The sequence below is a fragment of the Mytilus edulis genome, chromosome 7 (assembly GCF_963676685.1).
Source record: "Mytilus edulis chromosome 7, xbMytEdul2.2, whole genome shotgun sequence".
Taxonomy (NCBI): Eukaryota; Metazoa; Mollusca; class Bivalvia; order Mytilida; family Mytilidae; genus Mytilus; species Mytilus edulis.
The window spans coordinates 15,201,896-15,220,367 of NC_092350.1; the positions used below are offsets into that span (position 1 = coordinate 15,201,896).

Below are 18,472 nucleotides of genomic sequence, written 5' to 3' on the forward strand. Positions count from 1 at the left end.
GCAAAAAGTTATGATGAAGAAATGATGATCTCAAGACACCTAATTAGGTGTCCTAACGTTAGGACGAAAAACGATATATCATAAGTTAAGAGAGCTTCGAGAACACGACTTAGGACAAAGACTTGTCATAAGATGGTCTTCGGACACGTCCTAATCCTCAGATAGCTTCGAGAACACCACCCCAGGTCAGTTTGAAAATGTTTTAAGTAGATATTTGCTATTCTATTGAAGGCCACGTTGGCTCCACCCATGAAACGTTTTTATTTGAATACTGTCTAAATGACATACGCACATATCGGGATTGCATACAAACGATATTGAGATACGTAGCTGTTTTATATTGTTCTAAATATAGCAGACACAAAACTTATGTGCATACTTAACATTATAAGTGTACCAGGATGTTTTTGTTATGATAACATCAACATGAGTGATCCTATATTTATCAGTTTTATTGGAGAGAAATATGTAGGAAAGAGCTCTATTGTTGATTTCTATGGTTCGAAACATTACAATCCTGAATTGTATGCAACTACGGGAGTGGAGACCCATATCATGAAAAACACATTTACTGGAGAGTTAAATGTTCATGTTCTTGACATGGCAGGGGAAACAAACGAGTAAGTGTAAATACTAAACGTATATACAAAACTTAATATAACGGATCATATTAAAGGGGGGGGGGGGGGGGGGGGGGGTGGGGCATTGGCTGTCAAATTTATGTTTTGACTCAAGTTCTCTCAATTGAAGTATAACATACTCAAACGTACATCTGTATTACAAGAGTCTAATATAAACAAATCTACAATGCATGAACTGGATGATATATTATATTATTTTATTTAATGAATATATATATATCTGCATATATGTATATAGGCGTAAAAAATAATTTTCACATGTGCAGATATATATATATATATTCATTAAATAAAATAATAAAATAAGTAAAAAGTTAACAGTTCCATTCTATCGATTTCATCCTTCCATTGGGAGTCTTCAGGATAACTGATGTAGTGTCGCTATAGGCGACGTCGTTAAGGAGGTTTATGACGTTCCGTCATTGTTCGTTATTAAAAGTTCTCTGGATTTAATTTTGATCGGAATGTTGTTATGAAAAAACGTTCCATCTCTTTTTTATATGCTTCATCCCGTCTACATTTAAAAATAGGCATTATTTGAAAATGCTTTTTACCACAAATGTCAAGATGGGCACTATTGGCGAATTTCTGTATTGTGGGTGTTTTATTTGTTCTTTGTGGACTCGCACCCGTTCACAGAGTCTATTCCCGGTCTGTCCAATATAATTTTCGTGACAACCAGGACATGTGACGCAGTAGATAAGGTTTGTTGTCTTACAAGTCATATTGGCGTTCACATGAAATTTTTCGTGTTTCGTATCTTGGCCACAGACACCGCATCTTGAATCTCCGCAAGACTTTGTTTCAAAGTCATTAACCTTCGGTTCGAATCGAGCTCTGGTTAAGTGTTTCTTTAAGTTTGTAGGTTGTCTTCGGCTGCAGATTAAGTTTACTTCCGGTATCAATTTTTTCATAGTTTCACTTTCGTGTAGAATCGGAAGGTTTGATTCAATTGTATTAACAACGTTTGGTAAATACGGGTCATGTGTACTAACAAACGGTATTTTCTTTAAGGTTTCGTCCGTGTCTTTCACTTGCGGGGTTCGTAATTCTTGAAGTGTCAAGAGTTTTGATTTTCGAATTCCACTTTCGATTAAACCCTCTGGGTATAGCTGTTGTGTCAAATAGCCTTTTAATTCCTTCAAACGTACTTCTCGAATGTTATGGTCAGATACTATAGCACAAATCCGTCTGGCCATACAGTAAGGTATATTTCGTTTTGTATGGGACGGATGACACGAATGAAAATTTAAGTATTGATGGGTGTCTGTGGATTTATAATAAATATCCGTTGTTATATGTCTGCCTGATTTTAAGATGAGGATATTCAAAAATGGTAGTTGTGCGTCACTGGTTTCCATGGTGAATTTAATCGACGGATGTAAGGAGTTGATAAGATCTTTAAATTTATATAAATCTTTTTCTGATCTGCTCCAAACTATTATACAGTCATCTAAATATCTTTTCCAAAATTTAATAACATAATCACAGAAATTTTGATCGAATTGGACAGATATTTGTCGATACATCTGTTGCTCTAAGTATCCCATCACTACACTTGCGTAAATTTGCTATATATATAAATAGTTTCAAGACCATTGTTATCATTGGACAGCAATGGAGAAACATTCTAAGTTATCCAAAATCTTTCCTTAGCCTCCCATGATTGCCTTCAAACAACCTAACAGCTTGAGAAATGTACTTGTCCGTGCTGACCTTTCCAAACCTAACCATACTGTAGGTAATTGCCAGCATTCGTCAACATTTCACAGAAAGACCACAGAAAAGACATACAAGATCTTCTGCAGTATCAACTGCAAAAGCTCAAACTTGATGTACGTTCTTGAGTGTCCTATATGTGGTCTCCAATATGTAGGTGAATCTATGCAGCCATTTCACAAACGCCTTAATGGCCACAGGAGTGACCTCACAAAAAAACGTATATTCCTGTCAGCCAACACTTCAGGTTACCAGATCACAATCTGGAAGATTTTGATCACATGAAGATCCTTGTGATCGAACAGGATTGTACATGGCAACATAGGCAAAGAGAGAATCGGGGGAAGTTTTGGATAAAAGAACTGGGTGTCATCTTTACAGATGGAATCAATACAAAGAAATAATTAAATTTACAGTCTAATGTTTATATTATTATATTCAGGATTTTGGATTAAAATCAATCGACCAAAACTTACCTGTATTATTACTGATCTATGTTTACACCTTATACATTATATATCAGTATTGTTAAAACTTTTAACACTGACGAAGGCCATTTATTGAGCCGAACTATTTGCAATTATTGTATAATTTATATCATCTGTTCAGTTTTTCCATCTTTGTTCGATGATATTCAACATTTTTTAGTGTTTTGTTTTCCATCTATTTATCGGTAATTATTAAATGTAGATTTGAAAATACTATCTCATGTTTTAGCACAGAGACTAAAAAAACTTCTTCCTAAATTAATTAATGAAGATCAAACTGGATATGTAAAAAATCGATTTATTGGATTTAATTTACGGCAAATTCAAGATATAATGGACTATGCAGAATCAAACGGAATAGATGGGGCTATAATTTTTGTTGATTTTACAAAAGCTTTTGATTCTTTGGAATGGGAATTTATGTTAGGTGTTCTAAAACATTTTGGTTTTAATGAATCATTCATATCATGGGTGGAAACATTATATAAGGGAAAACAGACGTGTGTAATAAATATTGGATGGGTATCCGAAATTTTTGAAAACTCTAGAGGAATCCGTCAAGGGTGTCCTTTATCGGCTTTACTTTTTGTTTTATCGGTCGAAATTATGGCCGAGCGATTGAGGCAAACCTCAGACATTAAAGGTTTTCGTATTACTATAGATAATAAAACACATAGCATCAAAATATCACAATTAGCTGATGATACAACTCTGTTTTGTAGTTCAAAATCAGATATATCTAAAGCTATGAATATAATTGAAACATTTGGATCTTTCTCAGGGTTGAAGCTAAACCGTAATAAAACAGAATGAATTTGGATTGGGGCGCTTAAAAACAGCGTAGATAAGATTGAGGGCATACGCTGGACAGACAAACCTGTCAAAGCTTTAGGCATTTATTTTGGTCACGATAGACTTCAATGTGAAAAGTTAAATTGGGAGCCTAAAATAGATAACATGAAATCATTAATTAAACATGGGAAAAAAGAAAATTAACAACGGTTGGGAAAATATTGATCATTAAATCTTTAATATTACCAAAATTTACATTTTTGGCTACTTCATGCAAAGTTCCAGATATTTACTTGAAAGAAATTGAAAGCTGCTGTTTCAAATATTTGGGAAGGAAAAAAATGACAAAGTAAAAAGAAACACACTTATTGACGAATATCAAAAAGGGGGGGGTTAAAAATGATGGATTTTGACAGTTATTTTACAGTACCGAAAGCCTCATGGGTCTCTAAATTAACAACAACCAATATGCCGAACTGGAAGATTATTCCTACTAAATATTTTAACAATCTTGGTAAAAACTTTCTTGTTTTTAACATGAATTTAGATAATATTAAATCAGTAGATGGACTTGCAAAAATACCCGATTTTTATTTACAAGTAATTTCAAGTTGGGTTAAAACAGGGGGAGGTTTATCAACATTTTCTAATCACTTTTCTAATATTAGAAAACAGATTATTTGGGGAAATAAATATATTAAATGTCGCAACAAATGCTTGTTTTTCCCTAGCTGGGTTAAAAGTGGATTGGTTTATATTAACGGTATATTCGATCGTGAAGTTAATTAATAAAACAAACTGGATTGCAGAGTTTAAGATGTTAAAATCCTGCATCCCCAATTTTTTTTATTTTTTTTTTTTTTTTTTTTTTTTTTTTTATTTTTATTTTTTTTTTTTTTTTTTTTTTTTTTTATTTTTCATTTGGTCGGGTTGTTGTCTCTTTGACACATTCCCCATTTCCATTCTCAATTTTATGCAAGTTTAAAAAAAAGAAAACTCCGTTAAGAGTATAATCAATATATGTAAGGTTAAATTAAGATGGCAAAATAAACAAATTGAAACAAAAGATATCAACAATAAAATACTCTATAACACTTTAGTAGATAAAAAATATATAAAGCCAATCGGTATCAACATTTGGACAAGATATTTAAAATTAGAATACATACCACAGATGTCATTTGTATACGATTTTATATTTAAAATTTTAAAGGAAAATAAGTTAAAAATTTTCAGATGGAAACTGCTTCAATATATTATTCCTACAAAGCTACTATTAAAGTGGAAAATATCTGAGAACGATAAATGCAATTTTTGTAAAACAAAAGAAGAATATTATTTGCATTTCTTTATTACATGTTCATTTTTGAAAGATTTTTGGGAGAAAGTACATTATCTTCTAGCAAAAATGAATTTTCAAAACAAAATATTAGCAAAACATATAGTATTTGGATACAAAATATCAGATCAAGGGTATAACGATTTTAATTATTTCTTGACAATTATAGGTTTTTGTAATTACAAGTCGTACTATGTATCTGAGCAAAAACTGAAATTTTTAGATGTGTATGCTATGTTTATAAAGGATTTACGAAGGTTTATGAATGAGAACAAAACAGTATCTCAAAATGTATTTTTCATAAAGTTAAAAAGATTAATATAATTGATGGGGAAAAAAATAATGTTTTATTATATTTTATTATATTCTGTGTATTTTCCTGGATACTCAGAAAGTATTTCACAGGGATACTTTATTGAAGCTTGGACAATGAAGTAAAGATGTAACAAGCAATTTGAAAAATAAAGAATATTTATTTGTAAAAAAAATAAAAAATATTGTTACACAATCTTTTATACACTTAATTCCCAAAGGTGGTGACAGTTAAACAATTAAACTCATCATAGATACCAGGAATAAATTTAGAATATACGCCAGACGCGTGTTTCGTCTAAAAAAAGACTCATCAGTGACGCTCGAATCCCAAAAAGTCAAAAATGCCAAATAAAGTACGACGTTGAAGAGCATTGAGGACCAAAATTCCTTAAAGTTTTGCCAAATACAGCTACGATAATCTATGCCTGAGGTAGAAAAGCCTTAGTATTTCAAAAAATTAAAACATTTGTAAATAGTAAATTTATAAATATTACCAATGACAATTAATGTCAAGTGCTGACTTCTGGGCTTGTGATACCCTCGGGGAAATAAATCTCCACCAGCAGTGGCATCGACCCAGTGGTTGTAAATAAACTCATTATAGATACCAGAATTAAATTTAGAATATACGCCAGACGTGCGTTTCGTCTAAAAAAGACTCATCAGTGGACTGGACTCGTACACTTTTCAGGAATTTTAAATTATACTAGTTTTAATTACAGGTTAACGACTACTTGCTATTGCATTATTTAAGATCTATTTGAGTTTATGTTATAGGAAAAAAATATTTTAACCATCGTTGATACATGTATACGATTTTTTGTGTGGATCAAATCGGTCAACGAAATGGTGCACCATTGTTTTACTTTCACTGTTGAATTTTTTTTTCTTTTAAGAGCTGAACCCGCTTATTACATGTGTATCCCAGAACATATCCACGTTAGGGGTTAAATTGAAGTTCACACTTTAGCAAACTCACATGAGGATGAATTATTAAGTACAGCTCTTTGTAAGAACCAGGCAGAGTGCGATACATGAAGGTTTCAGATTTTATCTATAATTGGCCTAGTAGAAGCAATAGTGTGGTAAAATCTTTCAAAAATCAGCTAAATCACCACAATTCAGAGCCTGATTATGAATAGAATCATTTATTTTTCATTAATGTTCATATGTGACATTGATACAACTTGGTTTAAGCTTCATTTTCGTGAAGATTGCATGTCAATTAAATATGTAAATATTTGAAAAATTTTGCCAAAAAATGCATATTTTCAACTTTTCCGAAATTGGGATTTTTGCGAAATTATCAAATTTTCTTTGGTGTTTTTCAGAAAAGTGCAAGTGTGTACAGATAAGTTAGCACTGTAGTCATGAAGTTTTGATTCTTCTTTACCAAATTAAATAAAAAAAAATGCGTGGGATTTTTTTTAGTTTATCACCATAGCAACCAATTTTTTCCTTGGAAACGGAGTTTTTATTTGCAGAATATTGCAGTTTAAGAGCTTAAATGTCCTGAATTGTTTTAAATTACTGTCTTCAAGTGTTGTTGAATTCAATTGTTACCATGGAAACACATATTATCCATAGCAACATCCACTCTAAAACTTCATAAATAGAAATTTATGTAAAAAATACATAAATATAGATTAAAGGATGTTTATTTTCAAATTGGAATATGACTGCATGCTTTGCTTCACTCACAGTTTTTTTCTGTTCTTTTCATAAGGTTCAACAAATACAAATGTAATATATAATGTAACATTGGGGTTGGGTGGGGGTGGGGGGGGGGGGGGGGATTTAAAAAAAGGGGGGTAGTGTTTTTTTTAAAGATATCATAGATGTAGATTCTTGAAAAAATAACGTTTGGTCGGATAGCCTGATTATAAATAGAATCGTTTTTTTTCTCAGAAATTTCATATATTACATCAATATAACTTGAGTTTAGCTTCAGAGCTTAGTTAAGGTACATTGTAGTTCGCTTGTCATGTTTTGGGATTTTTGTCAGATTTTCGGAAACCGTACGTTTTATTCATTTGAATACCTTAAAAAAATTGGCATTGACCCTCATTTATCTTTTTATAAATCTTTTACATGTATAATGATAAGCCATCTGTAAAAGTCGTATACAATTTCTATCATTCTTTGATAGTTTTTGAGAATGTTAACTAGTCAATGATAAAGCTATGTAAAGTCAAGAGACAATATTTTCCTGCCAAAATTTCAATGGCTAATATCTCAAAAACAGGCACATTGACCTTTATATATTTTTACTCTTTTGATTCCTTTATTAATCCCCTATCGGTATTGACTAGTTACTTAATCTGAAACTGAGAAGCGTACTTGCTTCAGATTGCAGTTGAACCCGACTTTTAGATTTGTTATTTAAATATGCAAAACATATACAAAAAACACATATTTTAATTTTTTCTGAATCATGGAGTTTTAATTTTTGTGAAATCATCAAATTTTCTCATGTGTGTGTGTGTGTGTGTGAGTTTTTTTGTTTTTTTTTATTGAAAAGCATTGCTAGCATTGTAGTAACAAAGGTAATTTACCAAAAAGTAATTCTTGTTTTTACATTTTCCCCTAGAAAACTATATATTTGTTTGTTTTTCAACAGTAATGAATCGCTATACAGTGAAAATGAAATTTTGATATAAATATTAAACAGTAAACATGAATAGCATTACAAAAACAACAAAGTGGAATTTGATTCAATATCAAAAAGCTGAACAACAAACCCTGTTTTAAGTTATTCTACATTAATAATCATGTTAAAAGGTACATTTTCTACAAATGAAGCTTGACTGCTACTTTTAAAACCCTTGTACGTTCTGTTCGTTAACTTTCCTTAATATTTATCTATCTGTGTATGAATTTTACACCTGAATGGCTGTAGGGTCCGCATCAAATAATAAACTGGCTCTTTCCTATTACACGCCATCATTGTATACATATATCTTGGACAGCTAAAGTTGCAACCATGTGATTTTCTGATGGGGGGTGGGGGGTGGGGAGGAGGTCTTTGATTTTTTTTTACATTGACCCAAAGTAACTTTTAATGTTTTTCCATGTAAATAACCTGTATTTTTCTCCAGTCAAAGTAACTTGTATTGTTTATCAGGGCCAATCAAATACATTTTTTTCACGTATTAATCCGAACCTGCTAGGAGGGTTTGGGTCCTCCCTCCCGCTCCTAGGAACATTTTGAAAATTAGACCATACTCATTTTCTTCAATAACACATTAATATAGTTCTTTTTCCAAAAACTAATCCGTTGTATTGAACGGAACGGATATGTGATATCTGCTCCGGAGATTGTACGCTAATGTGCCATTTCAAGTAACTTACCCCCCTCCCTCCAAAAAAAATAAAATGATTGGTACCGGAAAAGCAGTCTGCGATTTCGGTGTAAATATACAGCAGATACTTGAGACTTGCTTGCTTGGTTTGTATTCATGTTTGCCTAGGCATTGTAATTGAGATAGAGCTTGAACTTATGAGATATATTGATTCAATTATTTTGCTTGATAATTTTGCTTGATTATTTTGATTTGATAATTTGGCCGGTAATAGCATAATTATTTTACCGGAATTAGCACAATTCCAACTTAGCAAATGTATTCTATTTGTCTATATTCGGAGATCCTGAATTCCAATTGCGGGATAGTAGTACAATAAAGGAGTTATTAATGAAATGTTAATAGCTACATGTATATATTAAGAGGATTCCATTATACCGGATTTCTGATATTAGTGATCACCAATTGATTAATATTATTTTTAAGTCACCACCAACTTAACATGTGTTCAATTTGCCTGTCCGTCTATCCGTCTGTTCATCACACTTCAGTTTCAGTTCAGAAATGCTTTGACCAAATGTTTCTATAATTGGTTTGTACAGCTTAATATTATGTTACAGGTCAATTTTGTGATTTATGCTGGTGTAATAACATCTCAGACGGTTGTGTGCCATAAAAAACTAAGAATGTTCTTACAATTATTTGGGCCATATCTACCTTTCCTTGCCATAAGCCCGGTTGGCCCGGCTATTGCAATCCCATGAAGTGCATCATCTGTTAACTTTCAAAAATTTGATTATAAGATGATGAACTCGGAACAAAGTCTGACCAAACGCAATTATCTTTACATGTATCTACTTGTATGCAACATTTAAAAAAATTAACATACCTCCCTCCCCCTTTTCCCCGCCACCCCCTCATCCCCAACCCAAATGTTACATTATATATTATATTTATTGAACAATCTGAAGAAAAAACCCAGATTAGACTGAGAGTGAAGCAAAGAATGAACTCATATTCCAATTTGAAAATAAACACCCTCTATTTAGGTTTTTTTACATAAATGTCTATTTATGCAGTTTTTGAGGGGATGTTGCATGGATATTATGTGATTCCGTGGTAACAATTGAAGTCAAATACACTTGATGATAGTAATTTAAAGTTTTCGTTAGCTTTTATGTATTTTCTTATCGATTATAAAACAATACAGGACATTTGAGCTCTTAAACTGCAATATTCTGCAAATAAAAACTCCGTTTCCAAGGAAAAAATGGGTTGCTATGGTGATAAAATTAAAGAAAATCTCACGTATTTTTCTTTTTAGTTATGTAAAGAAGTATCCAAACTTCATAACTACAGTGCTAACTTCTCTGTACACATTTGCACTTTTCTGAAAAACACCAGAGAAAATTTGATAATTTCGCAAGAATCCCAATTTCAGAAAAGTTGAAAATATACATTTTTTGGTAAAATTTTTCAAAAAATTTACAAATTTGGTTGACATTCAATCTTCACTAAAATGAAACTTAAACCAAGTTGTATCAATGTTACATATGAACGTTAATGAAAAAAAGTTTTTCAAATTAAGGCTCTGAATTGGTGTGATTTTGCTGATTTTTGAAAGATTTACCACGTTAATCAACTAAAAAATAGTGTGTCCGTTACCATGGCATCCACTCATATTTTTCCACTCAAAATTGTTTTTTTGAGCAGTTTTTATTTATTGCTTCGACTAGGCCAATTTTAGATAAAATCTGGAACCCCATGTATCACATGTATACAGCACTCTGCCTGGTTCTTATAAAGAGCTGTACTTTACTTTCAAGTCACTAATAAATGAAACTAAAAGTATCGTATCTTAAATTTTAATCGTACTCGAAGCCCTTTTAACATAAAATTGTCCCTTGTTGTACAGTATATGCTGACCAAAACTGCATAAAAAGAAAGTCTAGTAAAGTTCAATAAACTTCTACGTCATTTGGTCTAAGGTTCTACGTTATTTGGTCTATAGTCGATACATGTCTCATTGGCAATCATACCACATTTCTTAATTTTAATATTCGGCCATTTTGTCGTAGAATTGTGTTGTATATTTTTGACTTATGCCGAATCAAAATATATTTTCTTCATATTTTTCTTATATAATTTTTTATAAATATAAATACTAGTGTGGCAAAAAGTGAAATAAAAAAAAATTAACTTCAGAAAGGAAAGTCTCTAATCAAATGGTATAATCAAAAGTTCAAAGACATGAAACGAATGGATAACAACTGTAATATACAAAGGTATAACATTATAAGAAATATTGTACAATTAATTATTTAATTTTATTTAAAGAGTTAATATCATGCTACATACAACATGTATGAACATGACATTTCTTTGTTTTTTTTATATGTTCATTCTATAGGTTTAAGCAACACTTGCAGTAGTATTTATTTGTTTTCTATGTTATAGGGCGACAATTATAGCGTTATGTGTCACATGTGACGTAATTGTTCTTGTTTATGACAAGACGTATAGACAAAGTTTCAGGAAGATTGACGATTTCCACAACATCATCATACAACATATATATCCAGAGAAATCAGTTGTTGTACTATTGGGAAACAAAGCAGATGACACAAACAGAGAAAAGGTGAATACAGACGAAGGTTATAATAAACACAAATATCTGAAGACAGACTTGTTCATAGAAACATCAGCAATGACAGGATACAACATAAATGAGCTTTTCCAAAAAATGGAGGAAGAAGTTAAAAAGAAGCAGGAAAGGAACGTAGAAGTTTTCCCGAAAGAGGACACTGATTATTTGATTGAGCCTCGAATTCAAACTTATATTTGCCCTTGTTTATGTAGATGCATTTGTCCATCATGCCGTTGTTGTGACTGTACATTAGTGTAGATAATGCTATGAATGATACAACAAACAATAGATAACCTATGTGAAAATTTCAAATACTATTTTTACTTTTTACTCATTCAGGTTCTGCATATTAGATGATGCACTGAAATTTGTTTGTACATTCTATCAACATGATCAAGAACCGAAGTTTCTTTAAACATGTTTTTGTTGTTGTTGATAAGAAGGAAAATCGATGTATCATGTAGATGAATATTTCAGCTGTCTACGTTCTAGAAACATATATTATTGGTAATATATAGTTATGCAAATTTATTGTTTCACCCTAACTTTAAAATCTATGAAAATATTAATAATATATATACATATATTTTTAAAATAGATCGAAATTTTAACTTTGTAGATAAATTACGTCTTAACATATTTCATGTTAAATACCTATATATTTGGCACCTTTTGTTGACAAACTTGTGACAAAGTTTGATTATATTAGTTTCATTTTATGATGCATAAAAAATAAAATCACACTGAAATCAGAGGAAAAGTGCAATGTCACTAACCAAATACCAAAATCGAAAAATGTATCAAACAAATGGACACCTGTCATATTTCTGACTCGGTACAGAAATTTCCTATTGTAAAAAAATGTGGATTAAATTTGGTTTTATAGCTAGCATTAGTGAATTTACTGCGAATATTGAATTCAATAATTTTATTTTATGATTATTTATGAGTATCATACATACCGTCATGAATAAAACAAACCTGTTCCTGGTAAATCATGATAGTGATGATAAGTTATTTTGTTTTTATCAAGATTATTACTTTTTCTTCTAGATTATAAAACTCCTAAACGCAATGAGTATAAGTTTTAAACTTTATAAGTTTCTGCATATATATGAGATAAGATTTGAAAATACAGGAGAATAATTGGAACAATTTCAAATTTTACTGAAATAAATGTGGGTCTATGATGCCCTCCGAACTTAAGACGGCTTTCAGTAACCTACCTCAAAACTATGAATAGACATACGACCATTCGAAGACGATTTGTTACCCAAAGGGAACAACATCAATAAATAGGCCTCAAATTTTTAGGCCTGACATTTAATTAATTACAAAACTAGGAAAGTGGAATATATCTTCCCTATTGTCGCGGTTTCTTGTCATATTCCTGACATGGAAATGACATTTGCTTTTGTAGAAGATGATGGATTGAACCTGGTTTAAACATCTCACGTGTATGAAAGTCGAATAAAATTCCTTTATATTGACAATAATTTGTGAACAAAACAAACAGACATGATAGGTAAAACTGTCAAATTTCAGGGTACATAAGTCAACATTGTGTGATAATCATAATGACTATAAAACAAACAAATATGCCAACAAAGAAAAACAAAATATAAACATATAAACAAAGTACAAGTACATATAAAACATTTAAGACAAGAAAAAAAACCCAAATCACCATAGCTTAGTACTGTTAACTTTTAAATACAACAGACTAAAGTAAGAACCATTTAATATATAGCGGAAAAAATGAAATAGATTAAGTGAAGTATTATTCAATATAAAAAAAGTAAGATCACAAAAACACTGCACTTAGAGGAAAATCAATTCGAAAAGTCCATAATCACATGGCAAAATCAAATAACAAAACGCATCAAAAACGAATGGACAAGAACTGTCATATTTTTGACTTGGTACAGGCAATTTCAAATGTAGAAAATGGGGGATTAAACCTGGTTTTAGAGCGCTAACCCTCTCACTTTGATGACAGTCTCGTCAAATTCCGTTATATTTATATTGATGCGTAAACTTAACAGACACAATAAATAAAATAGTCAAAATATGGGTACATCAGTCATCATCGTATAACAATTTTAAAAGGGACAATTTAACAGAGCATAAAAACATCTATCTACAAACACATTCATTGATTTGTGTGTCTGACGTCAAATTATTTTATACGTCACATACATTTGTCGTTCAATGTGCATGCAAACAATTTTAAAATTTACATAGGCAATGTTAGTATGTAGGTTTAATAAATCAAAAGTATGTAAGAATAAATATCAGAAATAGACCGAGATTGAAAATAGTCCAAAAGTTGTACATAGATTTTATAAGAATCCACAAATAGTTAATTCCACTATCGAAATATAGACTAATCTAAGTACTGTTCAGTAGAAAATATGTGCTTCTAATATAGAAAAATCAAACATACTAAATAATAGAAAAGACGAAATATAAACATATTCAAGTAGTTTTTAATCGACATAACGGTTATAGACTATGCTAACTGCTATCCAATACCAAAGACATAATATAGAGGAGGGACGAAAGATACCAAAGGGACAGTCAAACTCATAAATCTAAAACAAACTGACAACGCCATGGCTAAAAATGAAAAAGACAAACAAACAACAGCACATACGACACAACATAGAAAACTTAAGAGTAAACAACACGAACCCCACCAAAAAACTAGGGGTGATCTCAGGTGCTCCGGAAGGGTATTCAGGTTCTGCTCTACATGTAGCACCCGTCGTGTTGCTTATGTGATAACAAATCCGGTAAATAGTCTAATTCGGTAGGTCACAATCATGAAAGGGAAGGGGATTGTAGTTACGACGTAAGAAACATATCCGATATCATTTGTGAAACGGTTATTCCATAACGGTCAACCAACTTGTGATGGCGTCCGTAAAATTTACAAAGGGATGATTTCAACTTCACCATTGGGAACTCTTGGTTTAAAAGCTTCCTTGTGAGCAGCAACCCTCTATCATGAAAATCATGATAGGAAATGCAAGCACGGGAATATCGTATCAATTGGGAGATATATACCCCGTATACAGGTGCTGCTGGAATGCTGCTACTTAGAAATGGAAAGTTCACAATTGGAAAGCTGAAAACATCTCTTTTGTCGTAAAGTTTTGTTTTCAACCGACCCTCATTGTCAATTTCTAGATGTAAGTCAAGATATGAGGCCGACTTAACTGTATCTGTAGTATCCTTTATCTCTAGCTCGATTGGAAAGATGCGTTCCACATAGTCACCAAATTTTGAATTATTTAGTGAAGGAACATCATCTATATAGCGAAAAGTAGAGTGAAAGGATATTGGTAACGTCTTATCTTTCTTCCTAAAAAGTTCCTGCATGAAGTCAGCCTCATAATAATAAAGAAACAAGTCGGCAAGTAGAGGGGCATAGTTTGTTCCAATTGGAATGCCGACAGTCTGTTGAAAAACACGTCCTCTGAACGTAACAAATATGTTGTCAATCAAGAACTCAAGCATCTTGATAATATCAGTTTCAGAGAATTTTTAGTTCGAATCAGAGTGATCCTTTACAAAGTAGGATTTATTCCTCCCTAAGACAAGATACTTGTGTCTACGTTGGCCATTCTTTTTTAAGAAGCAAAGCAATACCAACTCTTTCAATTTGTCTATAGTTTGGAATGTGGAATACTAGTGTAAAGAGTAGAAAAGTCAAATGTTTTAATACTGTTACAAGATGAAAGGGAGTTAGATTGTATGTACTCTAAAAGATCTTTGAAATTTTTAAGTATCCACATCTGATTCACGCCCCCTCTAGAATAGGCAGATTCACAATAACTTTGAAGCCAGTCTTTGATTGCTGATAAACTAGATGTTAATAATTTAGAAAGAGGTTTCGTGGAGCACTTGGAGGACCCAGCAATATACCGTTGTTTGTAAGGACACTTATGTAGTTTAGGTATCCAATATAGTGATCCAGTTCTTCATCGTTGAAATTCCAACGGAACACAGAACAAACCTATGATTATCCAGGATTTCCTCTTTGGTAAGTGTCGTGAGGGTATATGTTGAGTTTCTAAGTGAATTGTCAATACCTAATTCGTTTATCAAGCAGTTAATGTAATGAGTTTTACACACAAAAACGATGTTGTTTGGGCTTTATCTGCGGGGACAACAACATATTTGTCATGGAGGTAGGATAGGTGTTTTGCAACATTTGGGTCTTTAAAGATTGACGTTTCATGGGCATTGATAGACCCATTTAGTTTCTTAATTCTGATTTGTATCAACGACCTCACGGCTTTAATCCATTCGGAAAGAGTGTCTACGTCTTCCTTCTCGCGCTTAGCCTATTGCCTGGCATTATCCTCAACTGAATCCATCAAAATTTTAAAGTTGTATTTCCAATTGATGGATTTAGGCTCACCATATTTCGGACCTTTCGATAACACATTTCGTAGAGTAGTATTATTAACAATGTTGAGGTCACCGGTAATAACGTGTCCAGCAGGATTATATGTGAATTGGGAACTAGCACAAGCGCTTGACATTTCGAGACGACGCTAAGTTCTATTTAGTTACAAAGACAGGATGATGACTACGCTAAGTAGCATTCAATAGCAAAGACAAAATATAGACTATACTGAGTGCTATACAAATAGAAAATATGGGATATAGAACTTCGCTAAGTTCTTTTCAGTATCAAAAATATGATAAAGACTACGATAAGTACTAAAAAAAATAGCATAGCTAGAATTAAGACTACGCTAAGTACTTTTCAATAGAAAAGACGGGGTATATACTACTCTAATACTATGCAATAGCAAAGACTGGATATCGACAACGTTAACTTGTAGCAACTTTACTTGACCATATCGGAAAATGGGTATTTAGTCGGATCTTAACACGTACTTGTGATTTGGTTAAAACCGGTTTTGATCAAAATATACGAAGAAATATCGAAATGTTCAGGACGGTAGGATGGTGCAAGCATACGATTTTTATTGCGTCTTACACTTTGAGAAGCGTATAATCTTCAACTACTTTATTCAAATAGTGTGTAAAAACGTTAATTTTAAGCTATGAAAGTCAAGTAGCTCTAGCATTTTTCTGAGGAAGTTTTAAAAAATTGCAAAGAAATATTTTTACATTGGGTTAGCTTTCATTAGTCTTTACTATCTATAGATTAACAACTTTTAAGTTATATTTCTAATTTAGAATCATCATTGAAGGTGGGGGACGATTGCACAGATAATTAATAATATTGCTGTGCCATTTGTATGCAAGAGTGACATTCCGTTGTATATTGTGCCAATTCGAAAAAGTTATGGGAGTATTATCTCCCCTTAACAGGTTCATTATTTATAATTAAGTTAAGGTTTTTAATATAAATTTAAATAATTACAAAATGTATCAATTCAATACATTTCAGTTTTTGTTATTGGTGTATCAAAAACATTGATGTACGAATATAATTTCATAAATTTGAAACGTTTAAAATGATTACACACCAATATAAAGAACCGTTCATCATATTTGAAAAAGACTATGAACGAAAATCGTATTAGTTATCTTCCCTTGGTGATAGATTGATTGGGAAATGAACCAGCGTAATCTAATGGTAATCACAGAGAGGGACCAGCCAGCAATTTTTAGTTGTAGCTTATTCAACGTTACAACAATTTTCCACTATAAACGAATGTTACTTTATACAAATATAAGGACTTTGTTAGCTAAATCTACAAATTTTATTAGATATTATGATTTTTTATTGCAATAAATTAATATGCTATGTTAAGTATTATTCAATAGCATATGATTGGTACACAATGTATAGACTACGCTAAGTACTATTCAACAGCAAAGAAAGGATAAAGGCAAATATAATTACTACTAGTATTCAGTAGAAAATACGAGCTACTACAGTACAAAGTAATCCAACACATTGTTCAATAAAAATGACGTAATATGAACCTTACTTAGTAATTTTAAGTAAATATCGGTTATAGACTATCACGTTTAGTACTATTTAATAGTAAAGACAGGATATATTTTCTATATTAAGTATTATTCAATGGCAAAGAAGAAACATGGTCAATTTAGGGACGACATCAAAAGATCGATGTAGGATAAAAAACTCAAATCGAATAGTTTGTGGGGGAGGGGGGGGGGGGGGGGGGGGTCAACATTGCTGCAAGTTTTGTTAATCTAAAATCGATTTTACATATATCCATATAGGTAAATCAATTTTTCCCAAATTAAGTTAAGAAGGGGTTAGGGGGGTCAGCGAAAAAACTATGTGAATTAAGTTTTTTATCCTACATTGAACTTTTGATGTCGTCCCTTAATCATGGCACACTATCTCACTCAACAAAGCCATACGCAAAGACACGGCGTGTATGATACTCTAACAACACTTATGAAAGATGAAATACTAAACGATCATAGGTCTGTTCTTTGTTCTTTTTGAATGGAAAACTTGAACGGTACTAGTTGTCAAAACAACATGAATGTTTAAAAACAACAAGTCCTATTTCTATGAGACTGAACAAAATACATGAAATTAAAATGAGCAACGCGACAGATGCCATCCAGAGAAGTGTCATTTTCATTTTCGTTTTCATTGTTTTATTTTTCGTCTGACGCTTGACATTTCGAGACGAAAAGCAATTATCACATGACATGCAGCCACTTTCTGTCTGACATACACTCAAATCCATACAATGGGGATGCATTTAAAAAAATCAGACGATCCTATAGCACATCCAAATATGTTGGATAGCTTGAAATGAAATAACGTATGCACAGGGGGAAATTCAAATAACGAGGATAAACTGCATAGATATAACAAATTCGATAAACATTAACAAACCCTTTGATATCTTTCGCCAGTCTTTTTTATTTCCAATTTTTCACGATTAGTCTGTTTTGTGGATAACTCGGTTAAGGTAATTGTTATAGTCCGTTTGATTTTTATAAATCTTCAGAAAATGAATTTTAAAGGTCATTTTTACAAATAAATATTTTTTTTCTTCATGTATGTTAATGTATGATATATACGAACTCTGACTATGAATAACATAATTTTGAACCAAAAATCAAAAAAGTTACTCATGAGGTCTCTATGTTACTTCTATTGTTTTAATATTAAATATTCAATGGAGTAAGTATGAGTAGTGTAACAGCCTTCCATTCTAAACAAAAAACATAAGACATGTGCTTTAAAC

General features: G+C 31.8%; 1 protein-coding gene across 1 annotated transcript; it reads left to right on the forward strand.

Moving 5' to 3' along the window:
• Positions 1-390: 390 nt before the first annotated feature.
• On the forward strand, positions 391-11,995 carry LOC139530035 (uncharacterized). Its single transcript, XM_071326071.1, has 2 exons — positions 391-620; positions 11,054-11,995. Exons 1-2 carry the CDS (start codon positions 427-429, stop codon positions 11,499-11,501), a joined length of 642 nt encoding a protein of 213 aa, XP_071182172.1. The 5' UTR covers positions 391-426; the 3' UTR covers positions 11,502-11,995.
• The last annotated feature ends 6,477 nt before the right edge of the window (positions 11,996-18,472 follow it).